Consider the following 21,676-nt stretch of genomic DNA (forward strand, 5'->3'; position numbering starts at 1 on the left):
GGCACATGAGGAGGATGAGAGGCGGTACACGGACACTGTGGGCTCTCCGCTCCGGCTGTGTCTGTGTGCAGGGCTGGGGATTTAGATCAGGCAGAGCTTTAACTGTAAGGGAAGATGGTAATTGAGGGGGTGGAATGGTGCACCGACTCTCCTAATTTAAGTATCTAATAAAGCTGTTTTATGTAAATTGCAATAAGTAAAATCTACTATACCAGTGTGATTTTTTTTTTTTTTTTTTTTTTTGGGGGGGGCTAAATCCTCTATGAATATATTAATGGTTTAATATTCTGGAGGTGACAGACTCCTTTTAATACTTCAAGAATGGCTGATAATTTTAGTAATGAGTAAATTGAATAAATTGCTTTTATTTACAAGCACTATACCTATTTTATGAAGATGAGCTTTATCCCTTCCTTGGTGCAGCACAGTCTATCCACTCCCTGCACTACGACTCCCATGCCTCTAATTCCCTGCTGCAGTGATGGTTGCTCATGTCTTCTGCCGCAGATTTTAGTAGATGGCGTGTTCAGTCCTAAACCGCAGGCTGTGAGGAATTATAGTTTTTACAGTTTATGGCTGAAGCAGAGAGTTCAGCCCCCTAGCGCTGGGGTTGTGAGGTTGTGCCGATAGGCTTGCTAAGTACATTTTAATATGCTTTTGATAGTTAAATACTGTTAAAAATGTAACGTCACTACTATATTTTGTGATTCGGCTCCCTGTAATGTGGAATCTGTTCGAAAATTTACACTGTCAAGTCAATGGCAGCAAAAAAATAAAGACGCTTCAAAAAGCTCATTAGATCTGAGAACCTCATGAAAAATGACACTTATTTCTTCCTCTTGATCACTATTGGATTTGTCAGTCTCAAAGAAATTGTGTGTGAACGTACCATTAATCTTTAAGCCAGAAAAGGTTTTACATTTTGGAGCAAAACTGCACTTGCTTATAAGATATTTAAAGGGGTTTTCCCATCTCCAAGATCCTATCCCAGCATATAGCGGGTGTAGTAATAATAGCAAATGCCTCAAATTAGTAATGTAGTATAGTTCTTCTGATTCACTATGTCACTTACCTCATGTGCAGGACATTGCAGTAGCTTAGGTATCCATGGTTACGATCACTAACAGCTAACTGTCACTGTATGAGTGGATACCTAAGCTACTGTTATTCCCTGCACATGAAGTAAGCAACACATCAAATAAGATGAACTATACTAGATTTCTAATTGGAGATATTTGCTAATATTATTATTATTATTATTACACCTACTACATACTGGGATAGGATCTTGGAGATGGAAATACCCACATTATACGATTGGCATAAATGTTACTAATAGAATCTAGTGTGATCACAGATCTGACCATCTACAGTGGCACCGGTTAGTCCTTACTAATGCCCTTATCAGGCCACACTTGCAAAAACAGCAGCTGTTGTCTTCATTATTTACACCCCATCCCCCAATTCCCTCCATTCCCACCTTTCTCCCTCCACCAACTCTTTCAGCTGCCTACTTCTCTCTGTTCGGGTCCCACCCTCTTACCCATAGCCGCTCACTTTGTAGGATCTACTTAGTGTAGAGTTGTGCCTGCTGGTATCCTCAGAGGATCACTGACCTACAATGAAGAGACGCCATTGTGCTCCGCTCGGTGACGTCCAGAGCTATAATCTACCGGTAATTATTGTGACTTAGAGGGTCCTTGTGTATTTGTATTATTGGATGTTCAGTGTTGTTTCTGATTATTTTAGTCTTTATAGTACCACTGTAAGATTTTAGTGCACCAATTGAATTTTTGTAGTTTTTGGTTCATATTTTCTGGAAGAGTCCCAAGACACATGATGAGACCACCGGACTATCATTTCTTTATGGGGACCACCGAATGTCTCTGATTGGTATTAAGCGCACATGCATGCTTGGCTGAACCCAAGCGTGTGCAAAGCGGCCAGGGTGATAGTCTCCGGTAGCTATTGAAGGTGTATGAACGCCTTACGTTCCAGTTATATGGGAGAAACTTGTAGTGTCAGTATTGCCTGGCCGGTTACTTGCATCGGCTACAGTCATTCTGCTATGAATGATGAAGTCTAGAATAGTAAAATGTGTGTGTGTGTGTGTGTATATATATATATATATATATATATATATATATATATATATATATATATATATATATATATATATATATATATATATATATATACACACATACACACACACTGTCTTATCCCGTCTGTCTGTCCTGGAAATCCCGCGTCGCTCATTGGTCCGGCAGCGGCCAATCAGCGCCTCGGGATTTCTGAAAAAAGATGGCGGCCATTAGCGGCTCATCTGCGGAACGGAGCTCAGCGGCGATGCAGCTGGGAGATGCGCGCCGCGAGGCCCTCATCTCCCGGCCGGTAACAGCAGAAGGACCTCGACCACCAGACCCATCTGCGGGACGGAGATGCAGCCGGGAGATGACCGGCGCGAGGCGCTCATCTCCCGGCTGGTAGCAGCGGAAGGGAGGACCGGGGAGCGGCGCTGCGGGTCGGGATACTTATGCTGCGAGCGCCCGCTCATGTCCCGGGTTCTCGCTGCGGAAGTACCCGCACAGGCAGCGCCGCTCCCCGGTCCTCACCAAGACGATTCGATGATTGGTCGCGGTCTTCGGACCCGACCAATCACTGATCTTACCGCAAAAGACACTACTGTGCTGATTGGTCGCGGACGCTGCCCGCGACCTATCACCGATTTGGGCGCCAAATTTAAATATCGGCCGCGACCAATCACCGATCTTGGCTCCACATTTAAACACCGCTGTGCTGATTGGTCGCCGACGCTGCCCGCGACCTATCACCGATTTGGGCGCCAAATTTAAATATCGGCCGCGACCAATCACCGATCTTGGCTCCACATTTAAACACCGCTGTGCTGATTGGTCGCGGATGCTATTTAAATGTGGCGACAAAATCGGTGATAGGTCGCGGGCAGCGTCGGCGACCAATCACCGATTTTGTCGCCACATTTAAATAGCATCCGCGACCAATCAGCACAGCGGTGTTTAAATGTGGAGCCAAGATCGGTGATTGGTTGCGGCTGATATTTAAATTTGGCGCCCAAATCGGTGATTGGTCGCAGACGCTGCCCATCAGCACAGTAGTGTTTAACTTTTGCGGCAAGATCAGTGATTGGTCGCGGGCCAAGACCGCGACCAATCACCGATTTGTGCGGCACATTTAAATAGCGGCCGCGACCAATTGGATGTCAGTGCCGCTCCCCGGTCCTCCCTTCACACCCTAGGCACATGGATGTCAGCGGCGCTGCCTGTGTGGAAACTTCCGCTGCGAGAAGCCGGGACATGAGCGGGCGCTCGCAGCAGAAGTATCCCGACCCGCAACGCCGCTCCCCGTTCCTCCCTTGACACCCTAGCCGCTGATGTCCCCACAGTATCCGCATGGTGTTACAAAGGTCCAGACATTTGTGTTAAAAATCGCTGATTGGTCGCCGATGCTATTTAAATGTGGCGCCAAAATCGGTGATTGGTCGCGCCCAGCGTCGGCGACCAATCAGCTATTTTTAACACAAATGTCCGGACCTTTGTAACACCATGCGGATACTGTGGGGACATCAGCGGCTAGGGTGTCAAGCGAGGACCGGGGAGCGGCGCTGCGGGTCGGGATACTTCTGCTGCGAGCAGTCGCTCATCTCCCGGCTTCTCGCAGCGGAAGTAGCCGCACAGGCAGCGGCGCTCCCCGGTCCTCACTAATACGATTCGCTGATTGGTCGCGTGCGGAGAGCGCGACCAATCAGCGAGCTTGGCGCCAAATTTAAACAAAGCTCTGCTGATTGGTCGCGGATGCCGGCCGCGACTAATCAGCATTATTGGCGCCAAATTTAAACACCGCTCTGCTGATTGATCGCTATCGCTGGCCGAGATCAATCAGCAGTATTGGCGCCAAATTTAAACACCGCTCTGCTGATTAGTCGCGACCACCGGCCGTGACCAGTCCGCGATATAGTCGCCAAATTTCAACACTGCTTTGCTGATTGGTCGTGGCCGGCAACCGCGACCAATCAGAGATTTTGGCGCCAAATTTAAACACCGCTCTGCTGATTGCGCCCGGTCTGCCGCATACATATTCTAGAACACCAGATGCGTTAGAATCGGGCCACCATCTAGTGTGTATGTGTATATATATATGTGTGTGTGTATGTATGTATGTATATATATATATATATATATATATATGTGTATGTATATATATATATATATATATATATATATATATATATATATATATATGTGTATGTATGTATATATATGTGTGTATATGTATATGTCTGTGTGTGTGTATGTACTTATCATTGGGATGCTTAGATGTGTCGTACAAATCGCCTCCATGCGATCAGTGTGAGAATTCAGTCCCTGCGTCAGGAAGGTGCTGGACACAAAGCTTGAGTTATTGCTTTCTCTTTTTTTCGAGCTGTGCGTTTAGTTCCCAAGGGGTGAAAACCAAATCTGCGCTGTGGATGAAATCTTTAGAAGTGACATTTTTAGAAACTATAACTACACTGCTCAAAAAAATAAAGGGAACACTTAAACAACAGAATATAACTCCAAATATATCAAACTTCTGTGAAATCAAACTCTCCACTTAGGAAGCAACACTGATTGACAATCAATTTCACATGCTGTTGTGCAAATGGAATAGACAATAGATGGAAATTATTGGCAATTATCAAGACACCCTCAATAAAGGAGTGGTTCTGCAGGTGGGGACCACAGACCACATCTCAGTACCAATGCTTTCTGGCTGATGTTTTGGTCACTTTTGAATGTTGGTTGTGCTTTCACACTCATGGTAGCATGAGACGGACTCTACAACCCACAGAAGTTGCTCAGGTAGTGCAGCTCATCCAGGATGGCACATCAATGTGAGCTGTGGCAAGAAGGTTTGCTGTGTCTGTCAGCGTAGTGTCCAGAGGCTGGAGGCGCCATGCAGGACGCTTGGCATTTGCCATAGAACACCAGGATTGGCAAAGTCGCCACTGGCATCCTGTGCTCTTCACAGATGAAAGCAGGTTCACACTGAGCACATGTGACAGACAGGACAGAGTCTGGAGATGCCGTGGAGAGTGATCTGCTGCGTGCAACATCCTTCAGCATGTCCGGTTTGGCAGTGGGTCAGTAATGGTGTGGGGTGGCATTTCTTTGGAGGTCCGCACAGCCCTCCATGTGCTCGACAGAGGTAGCCTGACTGCCATTAGGTACCGAGATGAGATCCTCAGACCCCTTGTGAGACCATATACTGGTGCGGTTGGCCCTGGGTTCCTCCTAATGCCGGACAATGCCAGACCTCATGTGGCTGGAGTGTGTCAGCGGTTCCTGCAAGATGAAGACATTGAAGCTATGGACTGGCCCGCCCATTCCCCAGACCTGAATCCGATTGAGCACATCTGGAACATCAGGTCTTGCTCCATCCACCAACGTCACGTTGCACCACAGACTGTCCCGGAGTTGGGGGATGCTTTAGTTCAGGTCTGGGAGGAGATGCCACAGGAGACCATCCACAACCTCATCAGGAGCCTGCCCAGATGTTGTAGGGAGGTCATACAGGCACGTGGAGGCCACACACAATACTGAGCCTCTTTTTGACTTGTTTTAAGGACATTACATCAAAGTTGGATCAGCCTGTAGTGTGTTTTTCCACTTTAATTTTGGGGGTGACTCCAAATCCAGGCCTCCATTTGTTAATAAATTTGATTTCCATTGATGATTTTTGTGTGATTTTGTTGTCGGCACATTCAACTTTGTACAGAACAAAGTATTCAATGATAATATTTCAGTCATTCAGATCTAGGATGAGTTATTTGAGTGTTCCCTTTATTTTTTGAGCAGTGTATATTGAAAGCATACAAATTTAAAGTGGTATTCAGCTTACAAAAATTTGTCACCTATTTTTTGGATAGGCAATAAATATTAGATTGGTGTGGATCCCACCACTGTGACCCCCTCCCCCTTCTTCCCCACACTGATCACTAGAGAGGAGGGTGACTTAAACGGGTATTCTCAAGTTGAAGGTTATTCCCTATCTATTGCATAGGGAATAACTTTCTGACCACTGGGGCCCTTAGTGATCCTGAGAACAGGAGATCTTCAGCCCCATGTGAATGGAATGGTGATCCATCTTGCGCACTCTTAATGGGAGTGCTGGAGACGGTAAAGCGCTGCACTCGACTGGTCTTCAGCACTCCCTTTAGAATGAATGGAGAGGCGGTGTGTATGCTCAACCTATGTTGCACTCACAGCTTTTCAGAGCCCTGGTACTTGGGAACCCTGAAGTCCCCAGTGACTGGAAAATTATCCTCCATACCCTGGATAGGGATAGCTTTCAAACTTGAGAATACCCTCTTTAAGATCAGTTCTCGACTGACTGCAGAACTGTGGCCATAAGGCATTTTAATGAAGTCGCTCCATTCATTGTCTATGGCAGTGAGATTTTGTCCATGCCATAGACCATCTAGTGGGACCCACACCAATCTAATATTTATAAGATAGCCAGTGGACAGCTGATTTTTGCATACCCCTGAGTCATTCCATGTCAAGTGGACCAGTGGTCCCCACTCGACCTTCTCCGATTTTGCTGAAAATTTATAAGGATGTACATGTATGTTTGAAAAGAGGTTCTGTAAATTTTTAGGGGCAGTTCTCAAATACATTGGGCACTGTTGACCTTTCACTGGAGGTTCCACCAAGCCTGCGGCTTCAGCTAAGAGGATTTTGCAAACTTTGGCACATAGCCATTAGAGTTCTATACTGGCTATGATGCTGAAATTTGGCATACTAGCTCAACTTTTGCTGCTAAACACGATAAAATTATTACCGGCTATGACAAAACAAAATTTCGGCCGCAATTTTGTGTCAAAGTAGCTTGTAAAACGCGTCGCATAAAATTTATGCCAAACTTTGCCCATATATAACTCAAGACCAAAAACCAATAGTAACTGGTGCTTTGCCCTGTACACCAAACATCTACATGACTTTTGCATTGCTGCAATATCACGGTCAAATCATATGTATTTGTGGAAATATTCACACCCACATATGATGAAAAACTTAAAAAAAAAAACGAATTTTACCTATTTTTAGGTCAAATTTCTCAAAAAGGGTACCCCTAAAATATATTAATTCTGATATCATTAGAGCACATTTTTCTTTACAAGGATCATTGTTTTTTTTTTGGAGTCTCTCAGCTTAAGAAAAGAAAAATGCCACTGAACATGGTGTTATTTATTAATAAGCAATGAATGGTAACTGCACTATTCAAACCCTTGCGTTGGTCCATGGTGGTTATACCACAACCAATTCCCTAAGAATTGGTATTATAATCCTATTAAGAATTGTAATAATGCTGTCTTTCGAGAATTGGCAGCCCCATCGCCTACGAGCTATGGCCGATAGCCGTGCAAGGCCAGCCGCGGGCGGTCTCTTTATCGCAGGTTCCGAAGCCTGAGGGTGGGTGTCTTTGCCTAGGATCCCAAGCCTAATATTGGGTATCTTTTGTTGGTTCCCAAGCCATAATGTTCAGTCTAAGTGGTCTGGAATTGTTGCTGAATTTGCAACATAATCGGTTCAGAGAAGCTGTATTGTCAGCCCATGGCTGTTGCAGCTGGTGCTGGAATTATTGCAATGATTGACTGCTCGGGAATCCAGCATGTATCATTTCTCACAGGCCAGTGAAAGAAGCTAGCTGGTCCATGAGGATGCATAAAATGTATTAATGCATCATGGTCGTCGACTGAAATTTCAGAAATATTTCCAATCCACCAGTTCCTATCGTAAATGCAGGCTGGAGGTTTGCAATTGGCACAAAGGCATTTCTGATCTGACAGATCTATCTACATGGGCAATGAAAGATGATGGGTCATTTGACACCCTTGAAATGCGAATCTTTTTGTCATCAATTGGCACAAACTGGTGATTTTCTCTTGTTCCAGCAATTGTATGTCCATCTTTGAACCTTTCCTCTTGAACTACCCTTATTTCGTCAATTTTTTCTTTTGGAACAAAAAAAAATTAGATTCCATGCAGTTGCTCTTTGCAAAAGATGAATAAATCCACCGGGGTCAGTATTTGGTTTTCAGTTGGGCGTTGAAGACTGGCACGAGCTGCCAACCTCTTTGCTGTCCCTCCAATCCCATCACAGGGCGACTTTCCATGACTGGTACCAAAAAAATTCCATTCAGCGCTGATATTGAAATCAGCATTGCGGTGGCACAAGTTGAGAAAATTTTTGAAATTTTTGTACTGGGCTGCAGATCCATCGCTGAAGTAGTGGATATGACGAATCCCATAGATGAGAGTTTTGAGATACTCCACAATTACTGTTAAGAAAGTGTGGACTGCAACTGTGTCATGTCTTGAGCAATCACTGATTATGCACAAGCTGATGTTCTGCGCAGCTTCACCATTTAACTCCTTGAAGTAAATTACAAATGTACTGTAGCTTGACTATTTTCCCAGTGGAAACCTTGAATGGCATCTTGAACAATAAATGAGTAATTTTCAGCAAAGTCCATAAGGATCACAAGCTCTCCAGGTCTCAGATTTTCCTTCAACGATTTCAAATAGCTACTTTGATGCTTGGCGATGTAGTGATGGCTGCAAAGTTTAGAAATTTTCAAAACCAATTCTTCAATGAAATCTTCTATAGTCAGTTGTTTGGTATCAAGCGTGTCTCGATCAGTGTGAATCCATTGTTTGAACTCAATAATATCTTCAGGGTCACTGTTGACAAACACATTGACTAGAAATTCTTTTAAAACTTCAGGACCCGGGCATTTATCACAACGGCCAAGCATACAGTCCTTGGATTCAATTCCACAGACCATTTTGCATATGAGCTCTTTGTAGTCATCATTGATTGGGCATGCTGCAAGCATTAGTTTGACATTTTGGTGAATGGTACACACACAAACTTAATGTGTTCCAGCAGATCCAACGGTTACGCAACACTTTGGCCGAAGCTCACAAAACTTGGAAAATCCAATTTCAGGGCCATTCCGATCCCGATAGGCAACAAACATTTCCCTCATATTGCTCAGTAATAGTCGCTTTTGCATCTGCTTTTTTTCTCCTGCTATTCGCACTGATACATAGTCTTTTTTACCAGGGCACATTCAACTGAATTCATCATCCTCAAAAAATGCCTGCACCTTTTTTTTCACTTCCTCAGAAACTTTCTTGCCACACTTGATTCTAGGTAAGGCTAAGATCCCATGTTCACATTTAAGCTTTCGAGCTTGTTTGACCATTCGTTCAGAGACACCGAATTCGTCTGATATAGCCTTAATGGACCAACTTTTAGGTGCCAATGTCAAGATTTGGACCTTTACTGCCCGACTGGACACCAGCAGCTTTTGCTTCAAATCTGCCAAAAGGTGATTGTAATCCAGACACATTTTGCACTGTGCTATTTTTGTTTGCTCAATGTCTTTCGGCTCAAGCCCTCCAATTGAAGCAATCTTGCTAGAAAATGCATTTTGTACCTGGCTTATCTTTCTCCTTGCATATCCAAGTGAATCCCGCTGGCTTACCCGTGGATATTTCAGAGGAGAGATGCCAATGGATGTTAAGCTTGAATTTAGACTTTCAGGAGAACATTCCATTCCATTCCATCTGGATCTGATTCAGAGGAAACTGGATCAGCTGATTTTTTCCTGTTAGCAAATTCTTTTCGACATGATGCACACATCTTCTGGCCATGCTTCACATCATTCTTTGTAAATTCGTTCAACTGGTCAGCTGCTAACAAATTGATAGCTCGCAAATTCTTTTTGGTGTTATGACCTTTCTTCCCAAAAGGATTGCAACACGATTTTTGCAAATGCTCATATTTGGTCAAGAATGAAGCTTCATGGTGTAAACAGATTTGTGAATGTTCGTCAAAATTTAGTCCCACTCGTCAACGCAGCAATTTCTGTTCATCCAATCCAAAGCTTGTAAACAATTTCAACTCATCCTTGCTATGGGTGAATGTCTTAAGGTGGCACTTCGAATTGTTCGCAAGGCCGATAGAGCACTGGGCCGATTCTTCATCAATTTCATTCTCCATCGCTAAAAAATAAATAATATAAGCATTAAAATGTACAATAGTCAATAACTTTTCATAAACAAAAAGGTTTATAGGTTTTTGATTATAATAGACATTGCTAGCAACAATACAACCCTGTAACATGTGCTAAGAATGTGAAAATCAAACACAAAATCAATAACACCATGTTCAGTGGCATTTTTCTTTTCTTAAACTGAGAGACTCCAAAAAAAAAAAACAATGATCCTTGTAGAGAAAAATGTGCTCTTTCTAATGATATCAGAATTAATATATTTTAGGGGTACCCTTTTTGAGAAATTTGACCTAAAAATAGGTAAAATTCGTTTTTTTTTTAAGTTTTTCATCATATGTGGGTGTGAATATTTCCACAAATACATATGATTTGACCGTGATATTGCAGCAATGCAAAAGTCATGTAGATGTTTGGTGTACAGGGCAAAGCACCAGTTACTATTGGTTTTTGGTCTTGAGTTATATATGGGCAAAGTTTGGCATAAATTTTATGCGACGCGTTTTACAAGCTACTTTGACACAAAATTGCGGCCGAAATATTGTTTTGTCATAGCCGGTAATAATTTTATCGTGTTTAGCAGCAAAAGTTGAGCTAGTATGCCAAATTTCAGCATCATAGCCAGTATAGAACTCTAATGGCTATGTGCCAAAGTTTGCAAAATCCTCTTAGCTGAAGCCGCAGGCTTGGTGGAACCTCCAGTGAAAGGTCAACAGTGCCCAATGTATTTGAGAACTGCCCCTAAAAATTTACAGAACCTCTTTTCAAACATACATGTACATCCTTATAAATTTCCAACAAAATCGGAGAAGGTCGAGTGGGGACGATTTTTAAAACTGGTCCACTTGATGTGGAATGACCCCCTTAAGTGTTTCCAACCTGATGACCTTGTAGAAAAGAGCCTACACCATGGACTTCTAGAACTAGTATTTTTGTCAGGAGCAGAATTGCTGGTGATGGTCTAGGTCCCTACTATAGACCCTAAACTATCGCCTTTACTCTCAGCTTGCTACTTGTACAGAGCACACGTGGATGAGCACTGATAAGTAAGATGACTCACGTCTTCTTTGGCTGAAGAACGTCTTGTCCTGCTCCTTATTTGGTTCCATTATCGCCAAAAGATTTTCCATTGCGCTCCTAGTGGCCTCAACATACTTATTGTGTTCTTGTCTGTTGAAATTCTCAGATCTTTTAGAATAACATTACATTTAGAAAGTCCGCCAAAGTTCATTGTGATATGTCAGAAATAGTCTTCTACTGCTCCTCTTCAATACTGGACATGGTGGTTATTCTGAGCCCACGGTCCTAGAATCCTATGGTCATACGTATCAAAAACTGACAGGGTAACATGCATGGAGTTAAAGGGGTTGTCTCAAGTTCATAAATGGATTAAAACAAGCAATTGTGCAATTTACGCTTAATGAACAATACGGTGTTCTCAAGAACGAAGGGATTATTACATTTATAGTTTACAGCTCATTGCCCATTGTTGTCATCGTGGCCAAGTACCGAGGTAAGGTGCCTCCCGTGCAAGCAGGCTGTGCTCCCGAATATATAACTTGGAGAAAAAAAAAGTTTAACTTTTGCCAAGAAACTTTAATTATTGAGAAGTAATAGAAGAGGCAGAACTTTTTCCCTTCCGTTTCCTCAAGCATTTGTCATTATTTTCTTCTTAAATGTGTTCTTCATGCAGGTAACCGAAATGAGAAGGACATTGACACCATCCAATTCTCCTATGTCTTCTCCCAGTAAGCATGGGGATAGGTTTATTCCATCTAGAGCCGGAGCAAACTGGAGTATTAACTTTCACCGAATAAACGTGAGTGAAATTCTAATGCTGAAAGATTCCTTTTAACATTATTAATCATACTGAATTCGTCACCAGCTTTTTGCTACCCCGTCTGAGATCAGCCTGATATAGGGGCAGAGAACCTGATTCCAGTTATGTATCACTTACTGAGCTGCTTGTTGTCATTTTGATAAAATCTGTCTTTCATCTGCTGCAGATCTAGTCAGCTCTCTGAATGTTGATCTTTGCATAACCTGCCCACACCACTGATTGGCAGCTTTCTGCCTATACACAGTGTACACAGCTGCCAATCTGCGGTGGGGCAGGGTTATAGAGTTCATGAATATGGAGGATTACATGGCAGCAGAATTACTAGTCCTCTAGTGATAATCGCCTGCTGATAAAACAGTAATTTTATCAAAACTACCCTAAGCAGCTCAATACATCGCTGGAATCAGGGTCTCTGCCCCTACATTATGCTGCTCACAGTACAAATTGACGTCAACGTACAGTGAAGTACATACAGTGCAGTTATCTTAGCTTTTGGAGCATGCGGGAAAATGTGTCTGAAGGCCGCATTTACCATTTTGGTACAGATATGAAGTGGCTTTGTGGCTGTAAAACTCACGTACACTTATGATATCATTTTGGGTAATTTGTCTTGTGCACATTTCTTGTGCACATTTATTTCTAAATATTCAATGTTATAGGTCTTATTAATTTTTGTGAACAATAATATGTAAACTCCTTAAAACCAAGTATTTCCTATTTCTTTTTAAAGGAAAACGAAAAATCTCCCAGTCAAAACAGAAAAGCCAAAGATGCCACTTCTGATACTGGGAAAGGTGAGAGATTACATAATTTGTTAGAATTATAATCTTGGGGGTATTCTCTGGAGAATATTTACTTTTAAAATAAAGAAGCCCTCCTCCCATTAGGATTTGTATCCTCTTAATATATTGTAGTCCTCATATTATACAGCTCTGTGTACTTACAATTGCTCATTGTGCCTATTTACCAAGTTAGTTCTTCTCTTTTTCATTAGGTCTATGGCATCACGTGATTAAAAACTGACTAGCTGAATCCTTCTAAGCTCTATATAGGAAAAGGAGGTCAATTTTCACTGTATGACTCATCATTAGAACTACTATTCTACGTCACCGACAAAAAGAAACAAGAAAGAGAGATAAAAGCAAGGGAGATGGAAGCAGCTGGGTCAGGAGTTGAAAGGTGTTGGAGCTGGGTTGCCAGGGACTTTTTAGTGATGTAGGATTGTAGTTCTAATGATTAATCATGTAGGGAAAATTTACCTCCTGTCTCTATATAGGGCTTAGAAGGATTCAGCTAGTTGGTTTTTAATCACTTGATGACATAGACCGAATGGAAAAGAGAAGAATTATCTGGGTAGAAAGGCAAAATGAGCAACAGTAAGTACACAGTGCAGTATAATATGATGACTGCAATATATTAAAGAGATGAAACCCTCCAGGGTTTTTTTAATGGCAGTAGAAAATAGACAAACCCTTTTAATTACACTTTATTTATGGATATGGGTTACAAAACGTATATCTGTATATTGTTTTATTACTCAGGTGATGATTTTACATCGGCTCACTTGCAATTGATGTTCATTTTTCTTTGTGATATCTTTATAGATGGATTGGCGTATTCTGCTTTGTTGAAAAACGAATTGCTGGGGGCCGGAATTGAAAAAGTTCAGGACCCTCAAACTGAAGACCGCCGCCTTCAACCATCCACACCTGAAAAAAAGAGTCTATTCACGGTATGGTACCGACATTCCCAATGTTTCCTATCATTTTACTTTAGCCACCCAGCGGTGGCATAGTTTGTGAACTAGGGTGGTCCTAGTGCATCAAGGGCATATGGGGAAACCTATAAGTTGCATTAAGTATGGAATCCTAATAGAAAGTATATTTAATTACCAACTCTGGGGGAAAAAAAGAGACATGATGATGTGGTTATTAGGAGGCCTTGCATCACGTTCTATTTTTGAGTGTTTCACTTTTCTTTTCAGTATTCCTTAAGCTCAAAGCGATCCAGCCCCGATGATGGAAATGAAGTGTCTCCATATTCTTTGTCACCTGTGAGTAACAAAAGGTAAGACTTTGTAGTTTTAAAAGTTTAAAGCTATCTTGCTGGGGTAAATATATATTGTATTATATTATTATATTTTTATAATTTTTTTTTCCCTCAATTCCACAGTCAAAAACTTTTGCGCTCTCCACGAAAACCCACACGGAAGATTTCTAAAATTCCATTTAAAGTACTTGATGCCCCAGAACTGCAAGATGATTTTTACCTTAATCTAGTGGACTGGTCATCCCTGAATGTGTTGAGCGTAGGATTGGGGACCTGTGTATATCTATGGAGCGCATGTACAAGCCAGGTAAGGAAGAAGAGCCATGTGTTTATGTATGGTATAAGTATGTACCTACATCTGCCCTTGGAGATGAGTTGGGCCACCCCCATACATGTTAGATAGTCAGCTGGTCTCGTCAAAATTAGGTGGCCATAAAATGTAGCCAAAGTCCACACATTGTATATTGCATACAGATTAATCCTTTCACTCCTTTCACTGAAGTTTGAAATTCGAATCCTGAATTCTAAAATCAAATTCTACTCCCTTAAAAAGTCAGACCCAAGCAGAGCCTGAGAAGTACACCCCCTAATGGTGACAATTGGAGGGCACATAACCTCAAAAATGATATATAACAATAATTGCATAAAACCAGAAAACAAAATTCTCAATACTGTGCCCTGTATAGTGCCCTTAGGATGTTTAGCCTGGCTAAATGGAAGCTGTCGCATTCTACATGCCGTCTGATCTGTAGACCGTACAGTATACAGGAGAAGCTGAGCAGAATGACTTACATTTTTGTGGGAAATTATTTATTTATTGAAATCCCTGGTGTTTATATGTATAGGAGTCCAGTAGGCGGTCCTACTAGTGATTGACAGCTATTTCTGCATGTACAGTCATATAGTGAAGACTAGGCAGCACCGCCCACTGGACTCAAGAATACAAACAGGGATCCTAATAAATTAATGGGGTTGGCCTCTAATTTGTGAATTTTTCTCAAAGGCAAAGTAAACTTTATTTTAAATGTTCCCCTTTCTGTAGAAATTATTTTGATATGTCGAACATGTTTTACTTTTTTATCGATGGAGATGGGGTAGAAATAGTTATTTGGATTGGCGGTGGCTGGCTTTCTTTTGTGCTCACACATAAGGTCATGAAATGCTCAAAGGATGTTTAACACTAAGAATCATTTTTATTATTTCTGATTTCTCCTGTAACTGGGTCGGGCATATAGGTCCCAGTTGCAGGGCGAACTCAACCTTCTGCTTGAACTGCAGGTCTGCTAAAATGTTAATGCTTCTTATACTGTCTACATAGCCGTTTTCCCACTCCTGTAGTTGCACAATAGAAAGTTTCTTACTTTTCAATCACATTGTAAAATGTCATTGAGTTATGGGCGGTCTGGATCATGCTCATCATCTTTCAGCTGCCAGTGTTAGAATTGTACTCCTTTTATGATCATGCTTCATTACATCCTCTCCCCTTTACTAAGAACCACCCATTTTACCTAAAAAATGGTAAACGGGCAGAGCTGGGCAGAACTGCCGTAAAAATAACAAAAGTTGCAAAATTTTTGCACACCTACAAATTCTGATGAAATCTCCGTATTTGAGGATTTGGGGCCATGACTTATTCTCTACATCCATGGCAGAAAAAAAATTAATATTGTTCCTCCTATAACTTCTGCCTAGAAATGTTAACGCGTTTTGACCACTGGGTGTTACCATTCCTTTTGACAAAGACGTGTGTCTCTACACAACTGACACTGCACCGATCAAATTGTCAGAACACACACTTTTCCCTTAAACTGGTAAGACAATACATGATTATAAGAAAAGATGCTCCTGTAAAATGAACCTGTCACATGAAAAAATGGTATTATTATGGGACTAATCTGCAGGTTAATAGCTTTTTGAACCTGCTCGGCGCCTGCACTTAGACCCCCACTCCCAGGAGGAGATTAGCTTTATTCTTCCTGGTAATGTTCGGGTTTCAGCCCTGTACATAGAGAGCAACCTCTGTCGCTGTGCCCCCCGCACTGACTAACAGCCGCCCAGCACTAGACCCAGTCTGTCAGTGCTGGGGCATGGTTACAGCTGCCGCTCTCTATACTCGGTGAGATGACTGAACCCGCGCCGGCACCGCCCCGTGACTGAAACCGGTATGCTACCAGAAGGAATAAAGCTCATCTCCTCTTTGCGTTTGGGGTTCTAAGTGCAGGCGCCGGGTAGGTTCAGATCACTATTAACCTGTAAATTAACCCCAAATCTGTAGGCTAAAAGTGTTTTTTCTTGTGACAGGTTCCTTTTAATTTTCATTTCATGGGGAATACCATTCTCACCTGTACAGAGGCACCATGCGATCTGACAGATCCGCTTTAATGTCAGGAAACACACTTTAGATATAGTGTAAGGTAACCTCATATTTTCTGCACCTGAGTTTTTATCATTGTATATGTATTTTTTTTTGTTCTTCTCAGGTGACAAGGCTCTGTGACTTATCTGTAGAAGGGGATTCAGTGACATCTGTGGGTTGGTCTGAAAGAGTGAGTATCATTAAAAGGCATGGTAATAATTGTTTTCTTGCAATGTGGAGAAAACTGTATAAAACTGTCAAACTATATCGAAGTATGTTCCCATGTTACTGATACTTTATAATCAATACAGTGCAAATTAGACATTTCCAGACAAACTATTCTAGGGTTTGTACCATCAGGAGACGCCTTTTACCATATGTACATATGGATGTTAGCGAGGGGCCCCTCTTACTAACCGGAGGGGAGAACATGTCCTATATAGATGGCCACCTTCATCATCTGGGGATAGCAGCTGATTGCCAAGGGTTATAGCATCTTGCCCCGGTCAGGTCTGCTTGGATTTGATGAGGGGCTTCATAGGTGGGATAACCCATTTAGGTTGCATGAAAAAAATCTTATTCAAGCAATTTGCTTTTAATGTTTAATGCTGTGGGGGGACAGATGATTCAGAGCTCCTGCCAATAAAGGGGCTGTATGAAGTGTAGAAGTTAACTATATGATATATGATCTCCACCGATCCTGAGAACAGGGCTCTGAAGGGCCTCATCCCAATGGATCCGAGGTTGAGCATGGCCACCTCCGCTCCATTCCGTCTCTATGGGAATGCCGGAGATATCAGAGTATTGCGCTCTGCTCTCTTCGGCAGTCCTATAGAGAATGTATGACGTGGCAGTTCCCATCCTTGACCTCTGTTCCATTTATACAGGACTTTTCAGAGCTCCATTCTTGAGATCAGTAGAGGATAACATATTCACTTGATACGAACCCTTTAACCTCTTAACGACCATTACTGTACAAGTATGGGCAGGCTCAAGAGATGAGCCAGCACCATTCCCGATAGAGTAGGACTGTGTTATTCAGTCATCTGTTTCTAACAGCCAAAGGTGGAGCTGAGCTCTGCCTGCTACTTTATATGGCTGTCAGCCTTTGATAGCAGCATTTACAGCATGGAGGAGAGGTATTCCTGGCGCCCTCTCCCCCTAGACGCAATCGATGAGCTACCATGACAGCCATGGGTCTGCTGAAGGCCCCTCATGCCTGCCATGATGGTCCGCATGTGAAAACTAGTCTATGGCTGACGTTCATAGGAGACCTTAATATTTACTATATATGGTGTAGGTGATAAGACTATTTATTTTATTTTATAAACACCCCTCCTCCCCCAACCAGTTCCCCTTCCTCGTCCTATTAAGAAATTAAAAAATAAACATATTTGGTATCGTTGTGTCTATAAAAGTCCAATCTATTAAAATATACAATTAATTAACCCGACCGGTAAAAAAACGTAAAGAGAGAAAAAAAATCTAAACTGCAGACCTGCAACAAAATACACTAAAAAGCGAATCGTCAAATCACCACCAGCGCCAAAAACAAGCATCCAAAAAATGAAACCGTTACTGGTATTGTAAAATGGCAACACAAGCAAACTTTTTTAAAATGTAGTAGTATTTTCATTTTTATTATTATTATTAATAATAAAAAACATTCAAGTTTAGTATCGCTGTAATCATACCGATCTGAAGAATCTTCTTGCCAAGTCATTTTTCCTGATCAATGATCACCGTATAAAGGAAATCCAGAAAAAATCAAATCAGCATTAACTGTATTAATGTCCCTTTTATTTTCAGGGTAATCTTGTAGCTGTAGGGACGCACAAAGGTTTTGTACAGATATGGGATGCATCTGCAGGGAAGAAGCTGTCCACACTCGAGGGGCATACAGCCAGAGTTGGTAAGGCTGGGCATATTGTCTTTTTCTGCCCCATTATTATAATCTATGAGCACCATCACAGCAGTGTCGTCTATGTACCCGCCATAGGTGCCTTGGCTTGGAATGCCGATCAGCTGTCCTCAGGAAGTAGAGATCGCATGATCCTACAGAGAGATATCCGAACGCCCCCTGTACAATCTGAAAGGAGGTTACAAGGACACCGGCAAGAAGTTTGTGGCCTCAAGTGGTCCACTGACCACCAACTGCTTGCATCCGGAGGGAATGACAACAAGGTATTGCATATATACAGTATATAGAAGATATAATAACGTTGATGTTTTGACCTCTTTACCACATTAAATATCTTGCTTTTCTTCCAGCTTCTGGTATGGAATCACTCAAGTTTAACCCCCGTTCAGCAATATACAGAACATCTGGCTGCAGTGAAGGCAATCGCCTGGTCTCCTCACCAACATGGTCTGCTCGCTTCTGGCGGGGGCACAGCTGATCGTTGCATTAGGTTCTGGAACACACTCACAGGTCAACCACTTCAGTGTATTGACACTGGTTCACAGGTCTGCAACCTGGCCTGGTCCAAGCATGCTAACGAACTAGTAAGTGGTTTCTTGGCGGTCCCTTCACTTTTACCTCTTGTGACCTCCTCCAACTCCTTATAGACTGCAAGCCCCTCATTCTTTTAATTTAGTCTATTATTCTGCAATGTCTGCTTTTGATTGTACATTGCTATGGAAAATGTTAGCGCTATAGAAATGTATAACATTATATTCGTGTCTGTGTCGCTGACGATCACCTGCAGTAGACCGTGTAGGGATTTTAATAACTTGGTTGTCACAAACTCTTAAATGGGTTAACCTGAAAATTCTTGTATGGGAAAAAAAAGCAATTTTGCAAGTCAAGTTAATTATTAATATTCCTCTCTGTTCTCAAGCACAGAGGTATTTTTAATTGTATCCTATACAGTTTGTTGACTAGGTTAGTGGCCACCCTGCTGTCTGAGTGACCAATACATAGGTAAGAAGCGCAGGGCATGAACAGGCTCTATGCTTTACAGCCTGCCCATGCTGCTCTGGAGCTAGCCATTTCGACCAGCATTAGTCTCTCTGCTTGTAACATGCTGCAGAGACAGCCTGGGAGAGCTCTCCGTTCGGACAGTGGGCTCAGTGCTACTCATGGTACTGGTCCGAACTGTCAGTCTGCAGGAGCGCACCTTCCCCAGCAAAGCAGGGAGCTGTGTGCTCCTGAAGCTGCATCTTGACAGAAAAGTGTTAATGACCAAATTACATTACATCCCTTGCACCTACAATTGTTTTAAATACTTATAGCAGATTTCGAAAATTTTACTGTATTTACAGCCTAAATGTGTATATTGTGTGATAAATGACACACCCCATTGTATTTTTATAAAAAAAAGATGTACAGATTGGAGAATGTCTCCCATACAACAGAAGCATTCTGTAACCCTAAGCTATCTTCTCACTCACAGGTGAGCACACATGGCTATTCTCAGAATCAGATCCTAGTGTGGAAGTATCCATCTCTTACGCAGGTGGCAAAACTGACTGGACACTCTTATAGAGTTCTCTACCTTGTAAGTACTTTGTATATATCGTATAGGTTACCTAGAAAAATCGGAGTGCGAGCAACTGTGCGACCTTGCATCATAGTACATGGCTAACGTTGGTATTTGGGGCACGGTAAAATGAATGTTAGTTCGGAGTATTTGAGTCTGCTTCAAAAACGCCATTTACCTGTGTGTGTGTGTGTGTGCTCGTGTGTGTGTGTGTGCTCGTGTGTGTGTGTGTGCTCGTGTGTGTGTGTGTGCTCGTGTGTGTGTGTGTGTGCTCGTGTGTGTGTGTGTGCTCGTGTGTGTGTGTGTGCTCGTGTGTGTGTGTGTGCTCGTGTGTGTGTGTGTGCTCGTGTGTGTGTGTGTGCTCGTGTGTGTGTGTGCTCGTGTGTGTGCTCGTGTGTGCTCGTGTGTGTGTGTGCTCGTGTGTGTGTGTGCTCGTGTGTGTGTGTGTGCTCGTGTGTGTGTGTGTGCTCGTGTGTGTGTGTGTGCTCGTGTGTGTGTGTGTGCTCGTGTGTGTGTGTGTGCTCGTGTGTGTGTGTGTGCTCGTGTGTGTGTGTGTGTGCTCGTGTGTGTGTGTGTGCTCGTGTGTGTGTGTGTGTGTGCTCGTGTGTGTGTGTGCTCGTGTGTGTGTGTGCTCGTGTGTGTGTGTGCTCGTGTGTGTGTGTGCTCGTGTGTGTGTGTGCTCGTGTGTGTGTGTGCTCGTGTGTGTGTGCGCTCGTGTGTGTGTGCGCTCGTGTGTGTGTGCGCTCGTGTGTGTGTGCGCTCGTGTGTGTGTGCGCTCGTGTGTGTGCTGCTCGTGTGTGTGCTGCTCGTGTGTGTGCTGCTCGTGTGTGTGCTGCTCGTGTGTGTGCTGCTCGTGTGTGTGCTGCTCGTGTGTGTGCTGCTCGTGTGCGTGCTGCTCGTGTGCGTGCTGCTCGTGTGCGTGCTGCTCGTGTGCGTGCTGCTCGTGTGCGTGCTGCTCGTGTGCGTGCTGCTCGTGTGCGTGCTGCTCGTGTGCGTGCTGCTCGTGTGCGTGCTGCTCGTGTGCGTGCTGCTCGTGTGCGTGCTGCTCGTGTGCGTGCTGCTCGTGTGCGTGCTGCTCGTGTGCGTGCTGCTCGTGTGCGTGCTGCTCGTGTGCGTGTGCGTGCTGCTCGTGTGTGTGCTGCTCGTGTGTGTGCTGCTCGTGTGTGTGCTGCTCGTGTGTGTGCTGCTCGTGTGTGTGCTGCTCGTGTGTGTGCTGCTCGTGTGTGTGTGTGCTGCTCGTGTGTGTGTGTGCTGCTCGTGTGTGTGTGTGCTGCTCGTGTGTGTGTGTGCTGCTCGTGTGTGTGTGTGCTGCTCGTGTGTGTGTGTGCTGCTCGTGTGTGTGTGTGCTGCTCGTGTGTGTGTGTGCTGCTCGTGTGTGTGCTCGTGTGTGTGTGCGTGTGTGTGTGCGTGTGTGTGTGTGTGTGTGTGTGTGTGTGTGTGTGTGTGTGTGTGTGTGTGTGTGCTCGTGTGTGTGTGTGTGTGCTTATAGAATCATAGAATGGTAGAGTTGGAAGGGACCTCCTGGGTCATCTGGTCCAACCCCCTGCTCAAAGCAGGATTCACTAAATCATCTCAGACAGATGTCTGTCCAGCCTCTGTTTGAAGACGTCCATTGAAGGGGAACTCACCACCTCTCGTGGCAGCCTGTTCCACTCATTAATCACCCTAACTGTCAAAAAGTTTTTTCTAATATCTAATCTGTGTCTCCTCCCATTTAGTTTCATCCCGTTGCTTCTAGTCTTTCCCTGTGCAAATGAGAATAAAGATGATCCTTCTACAATGTGACAGCCCTTGACATATTTGTAGACAGCTATTAAGTCTCCTCTCAGTCTTCTTTTTTGCAAGCT

At 43.2% G+C, this 21,676-nt stretch overlaps 1 protein-coding gene across 1 annotated transcript in view; it reads left to right on the top strand.

The window, feature by feature from the left end:
• Positions 1 to 21,676, top strand: part of FZR1 (fizzy and cell division cycle 20 related 1) — a 42,184-nt gene that overhangs the window by 12,420 nt on the left and 8,088 nt on the right. The window contains exons 3-12 of the mRNA XM_073636925.1: positions 11,796 to 11,921; positions 12,673 to 12,736; positions 13,547 to 13,674; positions 13,927 to 14,009; positions 14,115 to 14,298; positions 16,472 to 16,537; positions 18,157 to 18,259; positions 18,347 to 18,531; positions 18,619 to 18,852; positions 19,743 to 19,847. Coding sequence (XP_073493026.1) covers positions 11,796 to 11,921; positions 12,673 to 12,736; positions 13,547 to 13,674; positions 13,927 to 14,009; positions 14,115 to 14,298; positions 16,472 to 16,537; positions 18,157 to 18,259; positions 18,347 to 18,531; positions 18,619 to 18,852; positions 19,743 to 19,847 — 1,278 coding nt within the window. The remainder of the gene's footprint in view (positions 1 to 11,795; positions 11,922 to 12,672; positions 12,737 to 13,546; positions 13,675 to 13,926; positions 14,010 to 14,114; positions 14,299 to 16,471; positions 16,538 to 18,156; positions 18,260 to 18,346; positions 18,532 to 18,618; positions 18,853 to 19,742; positions 19,848 to 21,676) is intronic.

Source organism: Phyllobates terribilis, unplaced genomic scaffold, assembly GCF_046119375.1.
Source record: "Phyllobates terribilis strain yellow unplaced genomic scaffold, ASM4611937v1 Scaffold_1__5_contigs__length_1240528914, whole genome shotgun sequence".
NCBI classification, from domain to species: Eukaryota; Metazoa; Chordata; class Amphibia; order Anura; family Dendrobatidae; genus Phyllobates; species Phyllobates terribilis.